The 19,999-nt window shown below is 41.5% G+C and overlaps 1 protein-coding gene across 1 annotated transcript in view; it reads right to left on the reverse strand.

Annotated features, from left to right (window-relative positions):
• FRAS1 (Fraser extracellular matrix complex subunit 1) overlaps positions 1–19,999 on the reverse strand; it is a 421,505-nt gene that overhangs the window by 18,302 nt on the left and 383,204 nt on the right. The window contains exons 61-69 of the mRNA XM_040480456.1: positions 18,684–18,884; positions 16,688–16,875; positions 15,232–15,507; positions 12,235–12,467; positions 9,520–9,680; positions 7,377–7,591; positions 4,478–4,628; positions 2,480–2,587; positions 1,338–1,497 (exon numbers count right to left, since the gene is read on the reverse strand). Coding sequence (XP_040336390.1) covers positions 1,338–1,497; positions 2,480–2,587; positions 4,478–4,628; positions 7,377–7,591; positions 9,520–9,680; positions 12,235–12,467; positions 15,232–15,507; positions 16,688–16,875; positions 18,684–18,884 — 1,693 coding nt within the window. The remainder of the gene's footprint in view (positions 1–1,337; positions 1,498–2,479; positions 2,588–4,477; positions 4,629–7,376; positions 7,592–9,519; positions 9,681–12,234; positions 12,468–15,231; positions 15,508–16,687; positions 16,876–18,683; positions 18,885–19,999) is intronic.

The following is a 19,999-nucleotide window of genomic DNA, read 5'->3' on the forward strand; positions in this document are numbered from 1 at the left end:
GGATTTAAAGAGGACAGTTTCCATGTCTATAAATTAGGACAAAGTGTGTGCATAATCTCATGAGCTTGGGGAAAGCACAGCCTTTGAAGATTATTATATATTGATTTCAAAGGAATCATTATTTAAAAAAATACCTGATAGAAGACCAAAATTTCACAATTAATGACATCGTTTTGAAAATGATTCTTAAGATAACTTGCCACTTCTTAACTATAAAGATGGAACAAGAATTTCATCTTGTTTATAGATCTTAATTTCATGATCTATAAAATAAGGATAACAATATTCATGACAGATTCCCAGTTGCCTCATTATCTTTTTTATGGATAGTTTTTTATAATAGTTTTAATTATGTTTCTCCTATTCTTCCCCTTTACAAAAGAGATATTTTGCTGTATTTAACCAATTCCTATTCCACCTCTATCTTGGGTGTGGGAGAGAGATAAATCTTATTATTTATTTTATAGAACACTGGACATAAGGGTGACATCTAGACCTGATAGTCAGAGATCCTGGATTTTGAACGGGTTGTGGGGACTGAAGTTTCTTTATTACACTATGATTTTAATTTCCCAGCTTCTCTTGCGGGCAGATGTGTCATGTAATTAAATTCTAGCTATAGGATGTGAGTAGAAATTATATGCAGCCTTCTTAGTCTTGTCCTTGTAATAAGGGTAACCACTTCCTGGTTTATAGCAGAAGCTGATCTGACTTAATTTGTTTCTTTCTATTTTTGGAGGGTTATTTCTTTAAAAAAATTTTTTTTTCAACCTTTTTTATTTATTTTTGGGACAGAGAGAGACAGAGCATGAATGGGGGAGGGGCAGAGAGAGAGGGAGACACAGAATCGGAAACAGGCTCCAGGCTCTGAGCCATCAGCCCAGAGCCCGACGCGGGGCTCGAACTCACAGACCGCGAGATCGTGACCTGGCTGAAGTTGGACGCTTAACCGACTGCGCCACCCAGGCGCCCTAAAAAAATTTTTTTTAATGTTTGTTTATTTTTGAGAGAGAGAGAGAGGGACAGAGTGCGAGTGGGGAAGAGCAGAGAGAGAGGGAGACACAGAATCTGAAGTAGGCTCCAGGCTCTGAGCTGTCAGCACAGAGCCCAATGGGGGGTTCAAATTCATAAACTGTGAGATCATGACTTGAGCTGAAGTCAGACACTTAACCAACTGAGCCACCCAGGTGGCCCATGTTGGAGGGTTATTTCTATCCCCCCCACCTTATAATAGAAATCCAACCTTTGGTGTGGGGGGAAGCCCTATTTCCCAAGCTCCTGGAAGAGACTGAGACCATTTTTAGATCTACCCTTGAACACCCCCATCCTGTATTCACCTGTTATAAGAGCTTGTGGCTCTCCAGAGTTGATACGGAGAATCAAAAGTCTGAGCACTCCATAGTAGCTGCAGGTCAAATTCAATTCCTCCTAGATGGTCTGGAGTCATTATGAATGATTTCACATCAGGGAGGGTGTGATGCTCCATCACAAACTGTCCTATTTCAAGGGGAGACACACATACTTATTTGTGAGTTTTATAGTACTTGAGGTGAATCCCCTACTAAAGCCTTAGTACTGAATGAATATACTTTTATCAAACAATGACAGTTATACCTACCCTCTAACCCTTTAGAATGTATTTCACTCTGGCTGGACAGCATGGCATCTCACCCCAGTCTATCATCCTACTCATGATGGTCATTATGGTCATATATATTTATAAACAACACAAATGTACCTTGTAGAAATGGTGCCAAGTATATTCATAATAATAGGGGTCTTTATGGGACAATGTATGTCAAATAAACTTAGCTTTCAATTCCAAAATACATGTTTCTTAGAGGCAGAAAGGTCCTGGTAGTTTATAAATAGAAATATCAAATTCAGATTTTAAAAAACTACACTTAAAGCCACTCAAGTCCTTGGTGGAAGGAAACAATTTTAAACATCATAAAGGTTATTCAGCAGGATACTTCTACTCCTTCAAACTGTAGTCATCCATTGTCATGAATAAATAAAAGTGGAGAGACTTGTAGATTGAGAGACTGAAAAAATATAACAACTAGAATGTATGTGGATATTGATTGGATCCACTTTCCCTTTATATAAACAGATATAAAATAAATACAAAACAATATAAAAACAAATGGAAAAGACACTTGTAGGACAAGAGAGGAAATATGAATATAGACTAGCTATTATTGGATCAATCTTAAATATCTTGATGTAGTGATACTCTTGTGATGTGTAAGAGAATGTCTTTGTTCTCAGGAGAGGCTTCTAAAGTATCTAGAGTAACTTGACAAGAAGTCTGCAGCTTGTTTTCAAATGTGGTACATAAATATGGGTATGGGTGCATACATACATAGCAAAACGTTAACAATTGTTGACTTGGTTTTTCATTGTTCTATTCCTTTACCTTTTGTCTGTGTTTGTAATGTTTCTTAATAAAAAACTGGAAAAACTGAACTGATATTACCTCTGAATTTGGCATGGGTCTTGAATTCAATGACGAGACGGCCATCTTCTCGGATATAGATTCTTATTATCTGAAGCCTTGCAGAGAGCACGCTGTCTGTCTGGATTCCTAGGCAGGCAATCATACATAAAACATCCAAGTTAGGGCATGGAGATCTCGCACATAGTATCCTATATGTGAGTTGTCCCAGAGACACCTCTAAGTAAGAGCTGCACAGTCATTTGAATGTAAGAAAAATGTACATATTCATAGCAACGTAGAATCTATTTAGACACATTTGCCAATTAAAACTGTATGACAGTTCATTCCACTGTTGTTGTTGTTGTTGTTGTTGTTGTTGTTGTTGTTGTTGTTATAGTTCCATTCTCTTTGACATAGTCTCTTCATACCTGAAAATGCCACCTGGACCAGAGTCAGGGCCCCAGCCCATGGCTCAAAACAACTGGCCTTTAAACTTCTATCAACTTGACAGCAGCATGCGGTTATAGTGCATCTGCTTCATACTGTTTGCTTCTCCTTATGGGGACACGTTTTTTTTGTTTTAAGTTTATGTATTTATTTATTTATTTATTTTTTATTAAAAAAAAAAAATTTTTTTTCAACGTTTATTTATTCTTGGGACAGAGAGAGACAGAGCATGAACAGGGAGGAGAGGGGCAGAGAGAGAGAGGGAGACACAGAATTGGAAACAGGCTCCAGGCTCTGAGCCATCAGCCCAGAGCCCGACGCGGGGCTCGAACTCACGGACCGCGAGATCGTGACCTGGCTGAAGTCGGACGCTTAACCGACTGCGCCACCCAGGCGCCCCTATGTATTTATTTTGAGAGAGAGAGAAAGAGTGTGTGAGCAGGGAGGGCGCAGAGAGAGGGAGAGACAGAATCCCAAGCAGGCTCCGCGCTGTCAGCACAGAGCCAGATATGGGACTCAAACTCAGGAACCATGAGATCATGAGCTGAGCAGAGATCAAGAGTCAGTTGTTTAACCAACTGAGCCACCAAGGCGCTCTTACAAGGACACATTTCATGACTCGACAGAACCATAAACCATGTCCTGGTGGCTACATTTAATATTAAATCCATGGAGGATTAAAGATTAGCATGTAGAAGGCCAGCCATATATGGTATGACATGAGTGAACTGTGGCTTTAATAAGAGTAACTACAATCATGATGTCCAATGAGTTCAGTATGAATCAAAACAAAAGGACGACCAAAGGATGGGGAAAATAATATTTAAAAAGAACCCCAAATCTCAAGAAATGATTTGACCCAGAGTGTGAAAACTTCCTGAAGTTATTTTCCTACGAGAAATATAAGACAAATGATTTGGGTTGAAAGCACTGAACAGAAGAAAGGACTGTACTTTCCATTACTAGAGATGAGGTCCTATCTAAAGAAAACTCCTGTAGCTGGTTAGTATCTCTGTGCCAGATCGAGTAAATCACCTGTAGAGATTTACAGGTGAGGGAGAACAGGAGCAGCAGAAGGGGAGATAATTTTGGGGTATCGGGTGATAGCAGCAGGAAAAGGTGGCTTGGAGGAGATAAGGGTAAGGTGTGAACTCTTAGCTGAGGGGCTGTGGTTCCTGAAAATAACCATGTCCATGAATGCTGATACTAGAGGGCCTGCAGGGATGAAAAACTCAATTCACACCCGGAGTAGAGGATGGCAGGTGACAGATGGGTCCTATACGGTCCATTAGGGGTTTAGAGGTGTCCTTCTGGAGTATAACCATGTTCATTTGCTCCTAGTTAAAAATGGTATCATTCAAGGCATTTAAGGAGCAAAAGCGTCTTCGAATCAGATGCATTGAAATGGAAAAATACATCAAGAACAACCTGGCTCACTTTATTCATTTGGTCTAGAGTAGCAGCCCACTTGGACTGTATATAGGACAACGGGATGAAGAATGGAGCTCTTATTAAAAGGAACTACTCATTAGTTTCTTTTAGTCTTACTTAAGCATACGGCAGGAGTAGTTAAGATGTAAATGGGTATACCTGTTCTCCAGAGAACAGTGTCATAGAAGAAGGAAAACTCCATCTCAGTGTGGTGCTCCAAAGAAGCCCAGCCCCTGGGGGCTGTCACATAGATGTAGGACACATAGAGAGGCACGTGCACGGTCAGGAACGACTGAGCAGAGTCTCTCACCTGCCAAGCAAAAGGTGTGCACACGGAGGGTTATTTCCTCCCTGGGATGAAAAGGCATATGGTTACATCTCAGTTCAATTTTTACCTCACTCATTTAGTTACTTCTGCAGTCAGTAATTATAACCAAGTACCCACAACCGTGCTGGGCATGTAGGTGCCAGACCAAGCTTCTTCCTCAGCAGTGGAAAAAGCCCAAATCACTGCCGTTATGGAACCTATAGTCTAGTAGACATACATAAATTTTAAAAATAAAGAAAGGGATAGGAAGTGTCCAGGATGCTTCTTTCTATAGGGTGATCCGGGAGGGCTTTTCTGAGGGGGTGATACTTGAACAAAAACATTTCTGAAGACTGAGAAGGAGATGTGCCTCCACTGTTCAGTTGCCTTGGACAAGATTTTAAAGGCACACAGTTATTCCCAACGGATCAGTACATAGTCCCTCACTGACCACATTTTCCAGTGGCCTATAGGAGAGCCTGAATCAGCCCTAATTGGGAAGATGCCCAAGTCTATTCACATCTCTGGCAACAGGAAATGAGGTCATGGGATTTGGATATCATATCTAGGAAACTTCCCAACACACAGTTCAGAGCTGTGTGTGTTTGGGCAATTTCCCATCTCCTACAATACCTCACGGAAATACTTTTGAAAAGGCAACGCATCATACTTCCAAGAGAATATTTCTTCTAAGGGAATTCCTGTTACTGCTATTAACTTGGCTCAAACATTTTTATTTAACTATGCAGTGAACAAAAACTGGATGGAGAGATAACAAAATATAAACGGAAGCTTTCATGGAGAAGCTAACTGCATGTACGTGTGTATGAATGGGAGAGTTGGTTTATTCATTTTATATTTTCCTCCATAAACACATATTTCTTTTATAAAAAAAAAGCTTAGTTTGAAAAAATTTTATTTTTATCATTGGTGGAATCCTATAATCCCCTACGGAACTTAGATTTTTCTTTTGTTTTCAAGCATAATGTAAAGTGTTTCCATGGGCAATTTAGGAAAAGAGCCAAGTGTTTTATCAATCTTTGGGACACAAAAATTTTATTTTTCTAGAATATTTTTTCATATTCAATGTTGTCAGGGATTTAAAATTTGATTACAAGTTTTTCAAAAGACTGCTAATTCCATAAAAAATTATCTTTTGAAATGGCTTAATCTGTTTTCTTCAGGAAATTTCTAGACTTTATCTGGACCTCACACCATATTCTGTCCCTTTAACATACAGGCTTTGCTAAAATTATTGATATTAGAGCCTCAATAATTCTTTAGCTGATTGAAAAAATTAATTTTCCCTCTCTGTTTCTGTTTTCTATCCTTTATCCCTCATGACATTACTTACTAATCCTTAAAAAAAAATCCAAACCTTGACAAATATTTACTATATACCTGCAATGTGCTAAGTTCTTTCCCCTGTTGAGATGATTGGTTACAATTTCAGATGAGATTCAGAGAAGTTACGACAAGAAAATAGATGAACTAGGGCTTGGTTATAACTAGGGCTTAGTCTACATTCTTTCTACCATACACCAGCTGTTTTAACTATTTTTAAAGAAACGGACTGCAATGAAGTACTTCTGTGCATATATTCTGTGTTGGTTCAAGAAGTGGGGCATATATAACAAGAAATCTTAGCCTTTGAGAATTTTAGGCATATTCTGGACAAAAATATACAAAAATATGATTAAAGTAAAAACACGGAGAACATAGAATACTAATTTTTGAGAGGTCAGGAGGAACCAATCACTTAGTTTTGCATTTCGAAGGTGAATATAGGTCATGTAACTGCAGAAACAGATAACTTAAGAATGCTTTAATTTTCCACTCAGTAGAGGGCAGTAGTGTATATAAAATGAGAGCTAACCAAACAGAGATAGTGCAAAATAAACCAAATTTTAATCAAAGGCACGTCCTCAAAATGATTACTCTCAGTGCCTCCAGAAGTCCCTCTTTCAGTGTGGTTAAACCGATTTGAAATGAAGAACAAACGTTAATTTTTAGTTCATTGAGATAACTGCTGATAATTAGGTAGAATCTGCTTTAGATTCATATTTCCCATGAGGATGCATTTCTTTGATATAACTGCCCTCCTATGACTATGGCTTCTTGCTAAAATTTTCTTTTGTCACTAATGTTCCACAACGATTAAGAATGTGTCCATTTTTGCAAGGGTTGTAAATTTCGCACAGATTTGGACTAGGAATGAAATCAAAGTGTTATACACAATTCTCTCTCCATAATGCTTAAAAAGCATTATGTTTTTCCCTGTCTCCTGGAAAGGTACACCTTACTTTGACTTATTTCCCCATATGCGGAAAAGAAAACATCTACTTCGTAATAACCTTACCATGAAATGTCAATCCTTTTGGCTTCCAAAATATACCCAGGGGGATGGATATATATATATATATATATTATATATTATATATATATCTAGAGAAGCAAATATTAGATTTTTATGTAAGTGGCTGTTCCAGACAGTAATGTTTTTCCACATTCATTTTAACATTTTCCACATTAATTTTCCAGTTAATTGATTTAGAAGACTTTCGAGGGTTCTCTCTAGCCATCGTGCTGCTAAGGTCTCATTTGAGGGACTTCTAAAGACTCCTTTGGTTATCCCAGTTCTGGGGCTGGGCACCAGATGCAACATGCTAACAGAAGTGCTTCAGGAAGAAACAAAATTTCATATGGCACCCAGGTGCTTGCAGCCTTTGGATAAGCCCCCGGAGGACCCACCTGGAAGTCGGCAGTTACAGACCCCCCACAGACATCAATTAACTCAGTCATGTCATAATAGGCATCAAAGGTCCAGACGCAGCTCTTCAGGTTCAGGTGTTTGTAGAGCTGGATGGTCTTGGGCTCCCGGACGCTGGGGTCAAATTGGAAGGGGCGGTCATAGCCAGGCCCCAGGGCTGTGCTGTCATAGACCTTATCATCCAGGAACCCTGCCTCTGTGGGGGAGGGAGGAACAAGGAACAAGAAGTCAGTCTGTTGACATGCCCCTCATTGGCTGCCCAGGAGCTGGGTGGGGAGAAGGGATGTGTCCTTGAGAGACTGAGATGGCTTACCTTCCATCAGAGACTATTAATGGAGCAACCCAGGGTTCTCAATACACACTGCATGAGAAGGGGAGGGGAGCTAGAGTACCTGTTGCTGGGGGGTTACCTGTGACTGAGTTCACAGACTCCTCTAAGAGGCTGCATGAACCCCAGAAGAAAAGATGAGCAAAGGGTACCATAAATGGAGCCAGAGCTCAGTGGCCCTGTGTGTCTTGGAAAAGAATACATACTGAAGCTTTGCAATCAACCCTTGAAGAAACAGATTTACTACACGGATGACTTGTTGATGAATTGTTATTTTTTAAGACTGATTTTTTAAAAATAGCTTTTATGTAAAGCCAACAGACAAACATCTGACTACCTCCTCCCCTGCTATGGTTTCTGAACTCTTAGGAAAAAAAAAAATCTTAATTTTGTGCTAATGAGTAAATAGCTCGCTAATGATGCTTGACTAAACCTCCCTGCTACGGGCAAAAATTATTGGATCAAATGCTGCCAAGCAACCAAAGTGTTCTAAATTAAGGAAGACCTTTATGCAGTAGAGAGCTAAACACAGATACAATTTTAGAATATCAAGATTCAAATTTTTTATAGTACTAAAAGCAAATATAATATTCTGAAAGAGTCTTAGAATGTCTGAAACGTCTTAGGATGTTTGACACCAGCACCTGGTCCTCTGCCCTGAAAGGAGTAGGATCTCAATTATCATGTGTTGAATTTAATTGTGTTTAAGTGGGAAGAGGTACAAACTTCCAGCCTATAAACAGTGTATGTTTCTTTCAGTGGCTGCACAGGTGAACCGGTTAGACTTTCATGTGTAGCTCAGTGACTTGCGAATAATTCATACTCAACTAATTTCTACCGTGTAAAGACCATCACTACCTAAAGTGATGCTTAATGAATATGAAAGAGCGTATGAATGCTTCTCTATCTTCTAAAATACTGGTAAATGATTCATCGGTTGTCAAGGGAGGAAACATGCATTTAATGCGCACTTGCTAAGGTAAATGGAAATGGACAGGATCCTTTGTAGAGTAAAATGTCTGCTATGGTAGACACCGCAATGTGCCACCGGGCTGTCAGCTCCTTCAGGTTTGCGTCAGTGGGACAGTGGCTCCTGTGGCCACCCCTGTGGGGGCTCTGGCATCCAGTGACTGAGGTGCCTCAGAGAGGGCTGTCAGCTGGGGCTGGAAGTAGGAAGAGTTCCTGAAGCGGTGGGGGCTTCTGGAGGGCTGCACTGCAGTCTGACTTCTCCCTCTGCCCAATTCTGCGTCCTCTCCTTCCTCGTCACAGATGCTGATCCCCAATGAACATCTTGCACCCCCACATTCCATCTCAGCTTCTGCTCCGGGAGCCCATCCTATAACATGTGACATCTGCACTCTAGCTTTCTAAAGATGCTGCAATAAGGGGATTTCAGGGCACAGATCCAAACATGCTCAACAGTGGGGCAGGGAAAGAATGAACATTTACCATGGCAGGTGCTTTAAAAACCATCAACAGATTAAATCCTTACCCTGATTGGTAGCAATTGTTTTCCTCATGTCATAGATAAGCAAACAGTGGTTTGGGGAAGTTCTGCTATTTCTGGTTAGTTGTATAGGTAGTAGAATTAGGGATTCGAACCTAAATCAGCTTGGTTCCAAAGTCCTTGTTTTTCCCTATTCACTTCACTGTCTGAGATGCCTATGTTTGGTTGCCTGCTAGGAAGGAAATCCACTAAACATGCAGACTTTGAGGACTGGGAGACACGAAAGCAGAGTTCGCCTCGCTCTATCTGTAAGGGCCACTGTGCTGGGCTGGAATGGGAAAGCCCCCACCTGAGATGCCTCTCAGGTCACGGGTGGTGACGAGATTGGAGCAGACGTGCTGGTGTCTGTAGATGGACTCAGATAATAGAAAGTGCAAGTTGTGCAGCGGCATGGTGGAGATAAGGGGCAGCATTCCATCCTGGTGCGGGATCTGCACGGAAATGTGGATTCTAAGGGAAAAAAGGGCGGAGGTAGTGTTTAGGTGCATGCTATAAGCAGTTAATATGGTACATTTCTTTCTCATAACTCAATCTGTCTTCACCAGTGAATTTACCCTTTTTTTTCTTGAAGCTTTCTGTGTAGGAACACGAGGCTATGATATATGTGTGGGGTTGTTCTCCACCCCCGCCCCAGCCCCCCCATCAAGAAATCCTCCAGACTCAGGACTGATAGCAATCAAGAATCACAGGTGTTTTTTTGTTTTGTTTTGTTTTTTATATATATAAGAAAAGATAATATCACAACCACAAATGACTTTAAAGCTTCCTTTTGCTTTAAATGGAAGCTTTGGGGGCGCCTGGGTGGCTCGGTCGGTTAAGCCTCCGACTTCGGCTCAGGTCATGATCTCACGGTCTGTGAGTTCGAGCCCCGCGTCGGGCTCTGTGCTGACCGCTCAGAGCCTGGAGCCCGTTTCAGATTCTGTGTCTCCCTCTCTCTGACACTCCCCCATTCATGCTCTGTCTCTCTCTGTCTCAAAAATAAATAAAACATTAAAAAAATAAAAAAAAAATAAATGGAAGCTTTGTTTCCTTGTGTGCTACAGCAGAATGACTGACAGAGGTGCTGTTCCCCTGCTCTGTCACAGTGAGTGTCTGGGACACTTATATTTTTTAAAGTATTTGTGCCAAAAGCCTCACTGAGCTCTTTATACTCTAAGGTAGATATCCCCACCCAGGAAAATATCTTAGAAATAGTTATACCCCACTACTGCTACTGTCCCCCCCACAGCCAAAAGAGACTTTTCTTCCCTCTCTCCCTTCAAGTTCCAGCAACAAGGGCGGCCCTAACTGGCCTCTGTTTGCAGTGTGCTCTCCCCTCATCTACATTTTTCCTTTTTTGAAGTTTATTTATTTACTTTGAGAGAGGGGCAGACAGAGAGGGGAAGAGGTTGAATCCCAGGCAGGCTCCACACTGTCAGTGCAAAGAGCCTGATGTGGGGCTTGAAGTCACAAGCCATGAGATCATGACCTGAGCTGTTAACTGACTGAGGCACCCAGGCACCCCTCCCCTCATCACTTCTCAGCACATAGGTGCCTTTGCACCAGCAAGTCTGTAACTTATTCATATTGGCTGCTATGTCTTGTATGCTTTCGGACTCTGTTTATCTTGCCTCCCCACAGTGAGGACAAGGATCATTTCCTTCACGTCTTTTGTTTCTCCAGAGCACGTAGTATAAAATCCTAACTAAAACACAAGCTTAATAAATATTGGTTAAGACTGTGAAAGAACAGAACTGTAGTTATGGGCTGCGTTATTTTCATTGTACAAGTTTAAATTTTCAGCATGTTGATTGAGGGTGCCTTTGACTTTTTACAGCTTGTCTCTTGGAACAAAAACCCAAGAGACATTTTTAAGAGGAATCGCTACCTTGCAATATGAACATGATGTCTCTTTTGCTGGGAAGGGGTCAGTAGTGCCCTGGGCACTCCTGCTACTGCTTTTCAACAAAAGTAAATCTTATTCGGTTGGAAAAAAGAAAGAATTTGCATATTCTTGGCTCCATATTTAAATCTGTTTTTTTCTCCATGCAAATGAACCCCTTTCTCTGAACTTAGTTGCTCATAAAGGCACATACATAAATACCACAAGGTTTAATGAATATGTATACTATGCATGAATTCTTTTTTTGCTAGGCAAAACTGAAAGTATCCATTTCCATCAAACTCATGGTAGCACAGGAAAACATAAAAGCACACGTGCCCAGTGACTTTCAGTTTACACAGTATTATTACTCTGTTCACTAGATATTTAGCAAGCGTCTCTTAGGCGCCAAGAAGCACTGTCCCAGCCAGAAGGGACAAAAAAAAAAAAAAAAAAAAAAAAAAAAAAGAAGGTCCGTGCCCTCTCCGTCTACTGTGGGGACAGACAGAGAATGAAGGGTGATAATGCTCTGAAAGAGGTATGGGTGGCATGGGTGCCAGCGGAGCTCTAAGGGGGAGCTTCCAAATTAAATTGGGGAAGATGATGGTTCTTGCAAAGGATGTCATGAGGTAGGTGGAGGAGGACAGTAGGATTTAACTACATTGAGTGGAAGGGAGCTGGGAGAATTGCTGGTTGGAAGCCCTGGCAATTTGGTTTCAGTTTGGTTCTCTGTGGGTGGACTGGCAGGTGAGGATGACAAGGTGAGGGACATGAGGCTAAGCAGACAGGCAAGGGGCCAGTTTTCGGGAGCCTCTGAAGAATTTTTTCTGAAGCTTTTATCACCACTCTTCTTTTTTTAATATATTTTTTAAAAATGTTTTTATTCATTTTTGAGAGACAGAGAGAGAGAGAGGGACAGAGCCTGAAGCAGGCTCTGTGCTGACAGCAGAGAGTGCCATGTGGGGCTCAAACTCACAAACAGCGAGATCATGACCTGAGCCAAAGTTGGACACTTAACTGGCTGAGCCATCCGGGCGCCCCTCCACTATTCTTATTTTGCAGAACATCACTCATTCATCTGTCTCACCCAGAAAACACACAAAACGATAGCCCTCTCATTGTGGAAGGCACCACCTGCCTGACCTGTTCGGATGTTCCTTGTGCTTGACGTCCAAGTATTTCAAGGTTGCGATGAAGGACTGAGCCTGGAAGCCTCTGGCTGTCCCAGCTACTACTGGGGTGTGGCAGATTGCACTGTCTGTTCCAATGGTAACAATGTTGCTCCTTAAGGGGGTCCCCACATGGCCCACCTTGTCCACAGCCTTTGCCACACAGCGCACATGGAACCTCCGGCTGAAGTAAATGCTATCCAGGACCTACCGGGAAGCAAAAAGTACATCAGACATGTGTTTACTCCTTAAACAGCTCCTTCCACTGTATCTTCTGGATGATATGACATCACCAGTTTCTGGTACAGGTGAAGACCACCCATTATTTGTCTATCCATCCGACTATCCACTCATCTATTTATCTGTTCATTCATTTGCCACAAAACTGGTGACTTTCTCCCAGAAGCCAGTCACTAGGGACAGAGCAGTAAGTACTTGTAGCCTAAGGCAGTATGTTAAGTAGATAGATGTGGAGCTAGAGGCCAGAGATGACTGGTTACCGGTGATAGTATTGGTCTCTTTATATATTAGGTTCAGCATAAGGACCACTCAGCTGATTTTCAACCTTTCCATTAAGACTGGTTGGTCTTGAAGTCACTTTTGCTGAGGGCATGGTGTCAGGATACAGAGGAGGGATGCTTCCTTCCCAGGAATTCTTATTTTTCTTTCTTTCCTACTGCTGGTCCCTCCCCCAGCCCCACCTAATGGCCACACACATTGCAAAGGTTACAATAACCTGCAGGGTGGAAATTGAGAACTTGTCCTCTGAAACCTACTGGCCTTTGGAGGTCTTTCAACAGATTCTTTCATGTTCCCAGACACAGAGAAGCCATAAGAATGCTTAACTCAATCTCTGCAGAGGCAACGTGGGTCACCACAACTCTTTAGGTAATGTGTGCATACACACAGGGAAGTACATAACAAGAAAAGTTAATTAGTAGTTCTGTGTGCCATAGACCTCCCACAAAGCAATCATACAAACTTATAAATTCTACCCATGAAAACAATTTTCATTGAAGTCCATTAAAAATTAAAGAGGATTTTTCCATTAAAATTTTTCTAATTAGCTGCCAACGCCTTATTTATTTATTTACACATGGACTTAGTTCAGAAGGGATTTGAGGCATCTTACAAAAATGCACACAATACAATGGTATTAAATAAATAATTGAAGAAACAAAGATAAAGCAAAGGAAACTGGGGTAAAAGTATTAGTCACCAAGTCATTGCAAGAAGAAAAACTGAAACATAAAGTAAAATTATAAACTTGGTACCTGTTAAAAATGTATATTTGGCTCAAATCAGACCAAACTGCCTTCATGGTGTTTTGAAAAGAGAATTAGATACTTAATAAAACAATAAGCTATTAAGTCTTGCCATTTAAATTTTTAAAATTTATCAGGTAGTTTAGGTTATGTTGCAAAAGAATTGATCTATTGGCCTTTTTAAAAAAAATTTTTTTAACGTTTATTTATTATTATTGAGAGACAGAGTATGAGCATGGCAGGGGCAGAGAGAGGAGGAAACACAGAATCTGAAGCAGGCTCCAGGCCCTGAGCTGTCAGCACAGAGCCTGATGTGGGGCTCGAACTCACCAACTGCTGGATCATGACCTGAGCTGAAGTCGGATGCTTAACCGACGGAGCCACCCAGGCACCCTGACCTATTGGCCTTTCTGAATAAGCTATGTGAAACACAGTGGACATGAGTGACTGCTTTGTCCAGACCCCCCCATTCATCTATGCCTTTCCTCCACTTATTATCCCATGTACGTGAAGCACTTACTGAAGTGAGAAGAAACTGAGAGCTGAATAGGAAAAAATCTAGAGAAATTCAGTCTGAAAGAAAGCTCTGATCTCCAAAATTATGAAGTGCATTAATTTTAATCAAAAATTGTTGAGGGCTTACTATGTGCCAGGTACTATGCTGAGTATCTCCACTGCTTCCAGTTCTGTCTCTGGGGAGAATGACGTCACTGGAGTGAGGAGCTGTCACTGCAGTGCGCTGTTTCTTAAGGTTGGGCAAACCCTTACTCACTGTTCATTGCTCTCTGATGGTGGGTCTGGGGTCCCACCTCCTTGAGGACAGCAACTGCATAGTGAACTTCTTTGCGTGTCCTCCTACAATTTTGCAAAATGCTGATCCCTCGGAAACATTCTCTCCTTTGTTTAATAATGGTGCCGTCTCTACTAGCACCATCAATGTGCTGAGCATGTTGGGCTATAAAAATGTGGTAGGACCCTTGGTCCAGGTCCTTAAGGAGTTTCTATCCTACTACTTATTGAACGATTGAAGACATGTGGAAAAAAGTAATCATTAACTGTACCTACCTAGAATCTTTGACTTACTTTACCATTTATAGATCACTTTTACAACTGATTCGTCAGTGACCTTGTCAAGTCGCTAAGTGGAAGAAGTACTGTTTTGCAGATCAGGAAACGGAGACTCAGGGAGGTTAAGCAACCTCTTAACATCACATAGTTAAAAGTAGGCAGAATCAAGAATAGTAAACAGGTTGTCTGATTACTGGCTTGGTTCTCTTTCCATTATACCATATTACCTCTTCTTATATATAAGAATTAAAAGACCTGGGGGGGGGCGCCTGGGTGGCTCAGTCGGTTGAGAACCGGCTTCGGCTCAGGTCACGATCTCACGGTCCGTGAGTTCGAGCCCTGCATCAGGCTCTGTGCTGACAGCTCAGAGCCTGGAGCCTGTTTCGGATTCTGTGTTTCCCTCTCTCTCTGACCCTCCCCCATTCATGCTCTGTCTCTCTCTGTCCCAAAAATAAATAAAAGTTAAAAAAAATAAAAAAAAATAATTAAAAGACCTGGGTATATACTGTGTACCTGCTCATTCGTTTATTTCATTCCAAATGCCATGCAAGGACCTTAAGGAATTTGATAAAGTTGTAGTGACAAAGAGAGACACAAGTTTTCTCCCTATGCAACAAGGCCCAGACCCCTAGACCTACCATGTGGTTGACACTGGTAAATGGTGTGTTGTCAGTGATGGTCTCAAAGGGAGAGCGAGCCCCATTGCCATCAGTGGGGGTGGCTACTTCCCAGCTGAACTGCACAGATGACTGGTTGATGCCAGCCTCGCTGCAGCGTTCCTTCATGATGGCATACTTGGGGAAATGAGAGTCACAGGGGGTGACACAAACCAGTGGGTAGCCTGGGGAGGGGGACTTCTTGACTCCTTCCTTGGTAACCTCTTCTACGTGGTCATAGTCGGCAAGTGTAACAACCTGAAAAGGAGCAACAAAGCTTCAGCCTGGGCTGGGTGTTGGGATGCTCAGAGAGCTAGGGGTCCCCTCCCTAGAGATCCACAAGATCCCTTAACCGCTAGGGATTCTTTAAAATATAACGGAAGTTTTCACAGTGCTTCGCCAGGCATCCCTAAAAGATACTACATATCAGTGGTGAAGAAGATCTTCCTTTTGCCTGAGCTAAAAATCTTTAGTATCTTGTTAATCTTATTCTTCAATCAGAGCTCTATCACTCATGTGGAAAATACTTTTATTTTCATGCACACTGTCACTAAAGCTATATCATGAGTAACAGTTACTAGTTTAAAGTTGCATTAAAAAATACAATAAATTAAGTTGCATTAAATTGTTAATGATACACAGTAGTATATCTGGCAAAACAAAAGTAAATAAAGGGAGTGTATTTCTTCCATGGTTGAATAAGAGACACATTTTGGAATGATCCTTCTACTATAGAAGACTAGCTAGGGGAGGCTAGAAGACTTATTCTGACTGCCTCATTATTATGGGTTAAGTTTCCCTTGGCAACCTCCAGGCATTTTCCTCCTAATTGTAAAGTCGTTGCGTTCATTGCATACACCCCAACGTGGGAAGCCGGGTACTGCACTTTTGCAAATACTTACCTCTATGTGTGTGGCAAGTATGTAGGGTAATAGATACGGGGTAGCATTATTTTTTTTCTCCACTCTTCTAGGTCCCACCAAAGACGTGAGAAGATCAATTGTATTGCACTTCCTGTGTTTATCACACTAAGGTATCAACATGGTTTGGTCTCACTCTTCTGTCAGAACAGGGTTTCTCATCCTTGGCACTACTGACATTTATGCCAAATACTTCTTTGTTGTTGGGGCTGTCCTGTGCATTGCAGGATGTACAGCAGCATTCCTAGCTACTACCCATTAGATGCAAATAGCGCCTAGTGTGACATCCATTGACAGTTGTGGCAACCAAAAGCGTCATCAGACATTGCCAAATGTCCCGTGGAGGTGGTGGTGCAGGGAAGGGGTTTGGGAAGGAAGGAACAAGACAGCTCCTGGTTGAGAACTACTGTGTTAGAAAAATGAAGAAGTGTAGCACCAGAAGTCCTACTTCTGCCAAGTTCTCAGCTACTAGTCACTAGGACATACAAGTAGTGATCCCTTTAGGTCAAGCAACTCACAAGGGGTGGCGCTGGCAATATGAGACTCCCTGCTGCTTCCTGGTCTAGAATTGTCACTGTGGCAGTGGTCACATCACCAAGAACTGCTTCCACTGGGTCATCTGGGCCAAGGACTAGGGAGAAAGATTCATGCCATTCCCGGTCTTCATTGGACAGGATCTCGACTTTGAAAAAGATATGATCCACACCTTCACCAAGCACAGAACAAAAAGAGAGCAAAGGTTCTCATTAGGTGACCTCACTAAGACAGTGCAGGTTGGCACTGCTGAGACTTCCTGTTAAACAACGCCCTTTCCTTTTAGAGGTTTTCTATAAATACAGTGGCTGCTAATCACTTTATTCCCATCTCAAGTGAGAAATCTGTTTTATAGACCAAATTCCACCTGTGGTAGAGGCTCAGTATTGCAGATTTACTATTCAATGCCATATGAGAATTAATGGCCCCTGTCTGACACTAGCTGGTAGTAATAAAAATCTATGATCCAAAATACACTCCACCCTGGTTATGAGGATTTTTTGCTTAATTTTTCTTTCCCCTTTACACTTAGGCACGGGATCCTGCGTGGCAGTGAGGGCTTGCACACAAGACATCCTTCAAAGCTGTCCTGAGAAGCAGTACCTCAAAGGCTTCCTACTAGGCCATCCCCGCAAAGATGATAACATAAAGGTTTGGCAGCCTGGAAGGAGGAGGGTGAGAGCCTTAGAAACTCCCTTCCTGGGGCGCCTGGGTGGCGCAGTCGGTTAAGCGTCCGACTTCAGCCAGGTCACGATCTCGCGGTCTGTGAGTTCGAGCCCCGCGTCGGGCTCTGGGCTGATGGCTCAGAGCCTGGAGCCTGTTTCCGATTCTGTGCTCCCTCTCTCTCTCTGCCCCTCCCCCGTTCATGCTCTGTCTCTCTCTGTCCCAAAAATAAATAAACGTTGAAAAAAAAAATAAAAAAATAAAAAAAAAGAAACTCCCTTCCTTTCCTATAAACTGATTCTCTGAGGGTGCAAATCTCCCTGGTTGTAGTTAAGGCTCCCTTCTTCCTCTCCTATAAACTCCTGGGTTAGGTTATTCCCAAGACCTATCTTTCTACCAGATCCTTATGCAGAAAAGGAAAAAGTAAAGACACGTGGAAGAATAGTCCTTGTATGGAGGTGGAGGAAGGGCATCTACGTTTCCAGCAAACACTAACCAGATGTACATGGGATAAAGCGAAAAGCCCTTAAAAAACTCGAGTGGAATGAGAGACATCAGAGACTCCTCCCCCTTCATTTCTGAGGGAGTCACTTCTTCCCCCCACTGGCCAAGACATCTCTGAAAAGGACGTCTACCACTGTTGCCCACTTCTGGCTACATTGCAAATGGCTCTAGGATCTGCACCAGTCTTTTTACCTTATGTTGCTCCAGAAAGTTCTGTGACAAAATCTAGCATATAATTCAACTCCTTCTCCATCTCCAACTATATCAGATAGTTAAACAGCCAGCTGTGACCTGAATCCCATCTCTCTCTCTTCCCTGACTCATTTCCATAGTTCTCTCTATACAATAAACCTTTTTTAGAAATCTCATAACAGGGTATCCTGTCTCTTAGCAGATGTTAAACCACTGGAGCACAGAGACTGTGCCTTCTGGATTTTAGTAATCTCTGAAGGTCCCAGCACACTGGTTTGTATCAATATTTGTTGGATCATGGTAGTCATGTTTATTCTTTTAAAATCAACTGCAGCTGTTACTCAACCAAATCATAGGCTAACAATAACAACAAAATCCTTTTAAATGAGCCAAAATGCCAAGGATGTTCTGAAGTAAGGGATCTCCTTTTTTCTTTTTCAGAAAAATGCCATTTTTTAAAAAAGATTCCTATAATATCAAATGTGTGCTTAATAAATACTTCATGATTAATCAGCACTACTGTTTTCCTCTTTTATTTTTCTGCTCATCCCTTTCTTCAAATACAAGATATTTGCCTCTCTATTATGTAAAACTCACAGACTGGGATTGGCATTCAATTACCGGGACTGAACTTCAAGACTCGACTCTTGGGGTAATAATCCACCCCTGACTGGGCAGACCCATCGCGTGTGCTACAGCGGATCTTGGATGTCCTGTTCTGATCCCCTCTTCGGATCACCTTGATGTTCAGGACGGCTATGGCATCTGGCCCTGAGGGTTCACGGACTTGATATGCAGCTTCTTCAAACTCAATGGTAGGGGCTAAGGAAACAGGATTAAGAAAAACAAGAGCCAGTTAGAAAAGCACAAAGGATTCCGACCCCCATGAAAACATCTTATAAAGACAAGAGGGAGTTTTCCACATTAGTAAATAGTACAAAGGCACAATGGCTTACAGTCATAAAAATCAATCAGTTTTTACTTCTCGGCAAAGGTTTGGTAAAGGAATTTATTTGTGATTCTGCAGGACTTCTCATAGGTTTCTTATTAAAAACAGTATAGTGGGGGAAATATTTTTAAGCACTTTGAAATGCATCATGTCTAAGTTTCCATCTGGGTATCACAACTCACAAAATGTTTTTAAATTCACACACTTTATCAAGGGACTGAGAGAGAGTAAACCCTTGGTAAATACCAACCAATGCCATGAATCAACTTTTTCATTTATGAGATATGAATTTCTAAGTTTTACAATTTATCTCATTTATACACAACCTAAACTTCCCAAGTCCATCTCCCATCTCTGATCTTCTGGGTCCTTCCTCCCAGGGCCCTTATGTCTCTCACCCTTAACTTTTCCTAACTTCTCCTAGGTTATTTAGTTTAGAAAGAGTAGTTTTAATGAAGAACCCAAGACTTCCTAACACTCTGGTTTGAGGTGCGATTCTCATTGCTATGAAATGATTAATATGTTGGTTTTAAAAAAAATTTCAAATTGTGCCTTCTTTTCCATTATATTCTTAAGGGGAAGGGTGAGGTGGTAGTGGTGGATATAGTGAGATAAAAAATGGGATAATTGAGAACAATTACAAATTTTATACCATTTCTGATATGCTATAATATTTTGGAAAAATTTCTAGAGTCTCTGTTCTTTCCCTTCTTTCTCTCACAGAAAGTTAATTCTTCTTAATTGTAGAAAATAAGCTTCATTTGAAACTTTGTAGTTTTAATAAATGCCCTTTGAAACTTAGGAGTGTTACTTATTACCTCTTGAGACTCAATCACTAGGTTTCTGTGTGACCAGGAGAGGCTCACTTCAGGATCTGAATCCGGGTCTTGCTGGGTGAAGGACCAATTCAACTTCAAACCTGGCTTTTCTTATTTTACCCAATGTCCAAGTTAGTCCCCAATTTTATATCAGAAACCCTGAGAGTCTC

The sequence above is a fragment of the Herpailurus yagouaroundi genome, unplaced genomic scaffold (genome assembly GCF_014898765.1).
Source record: "Herpailurus yagouaroundi ecotype Mexico unplaced genomic scaffold, PumYag 28, whole genome shotgun sequence".
Classification (NCBI taxonomy): Eukaryota; Metazoa; Chordata; class Mammalia; order Carnivora; family Felidae; genus Herpailurus; species Herpailurus yagouaroundi.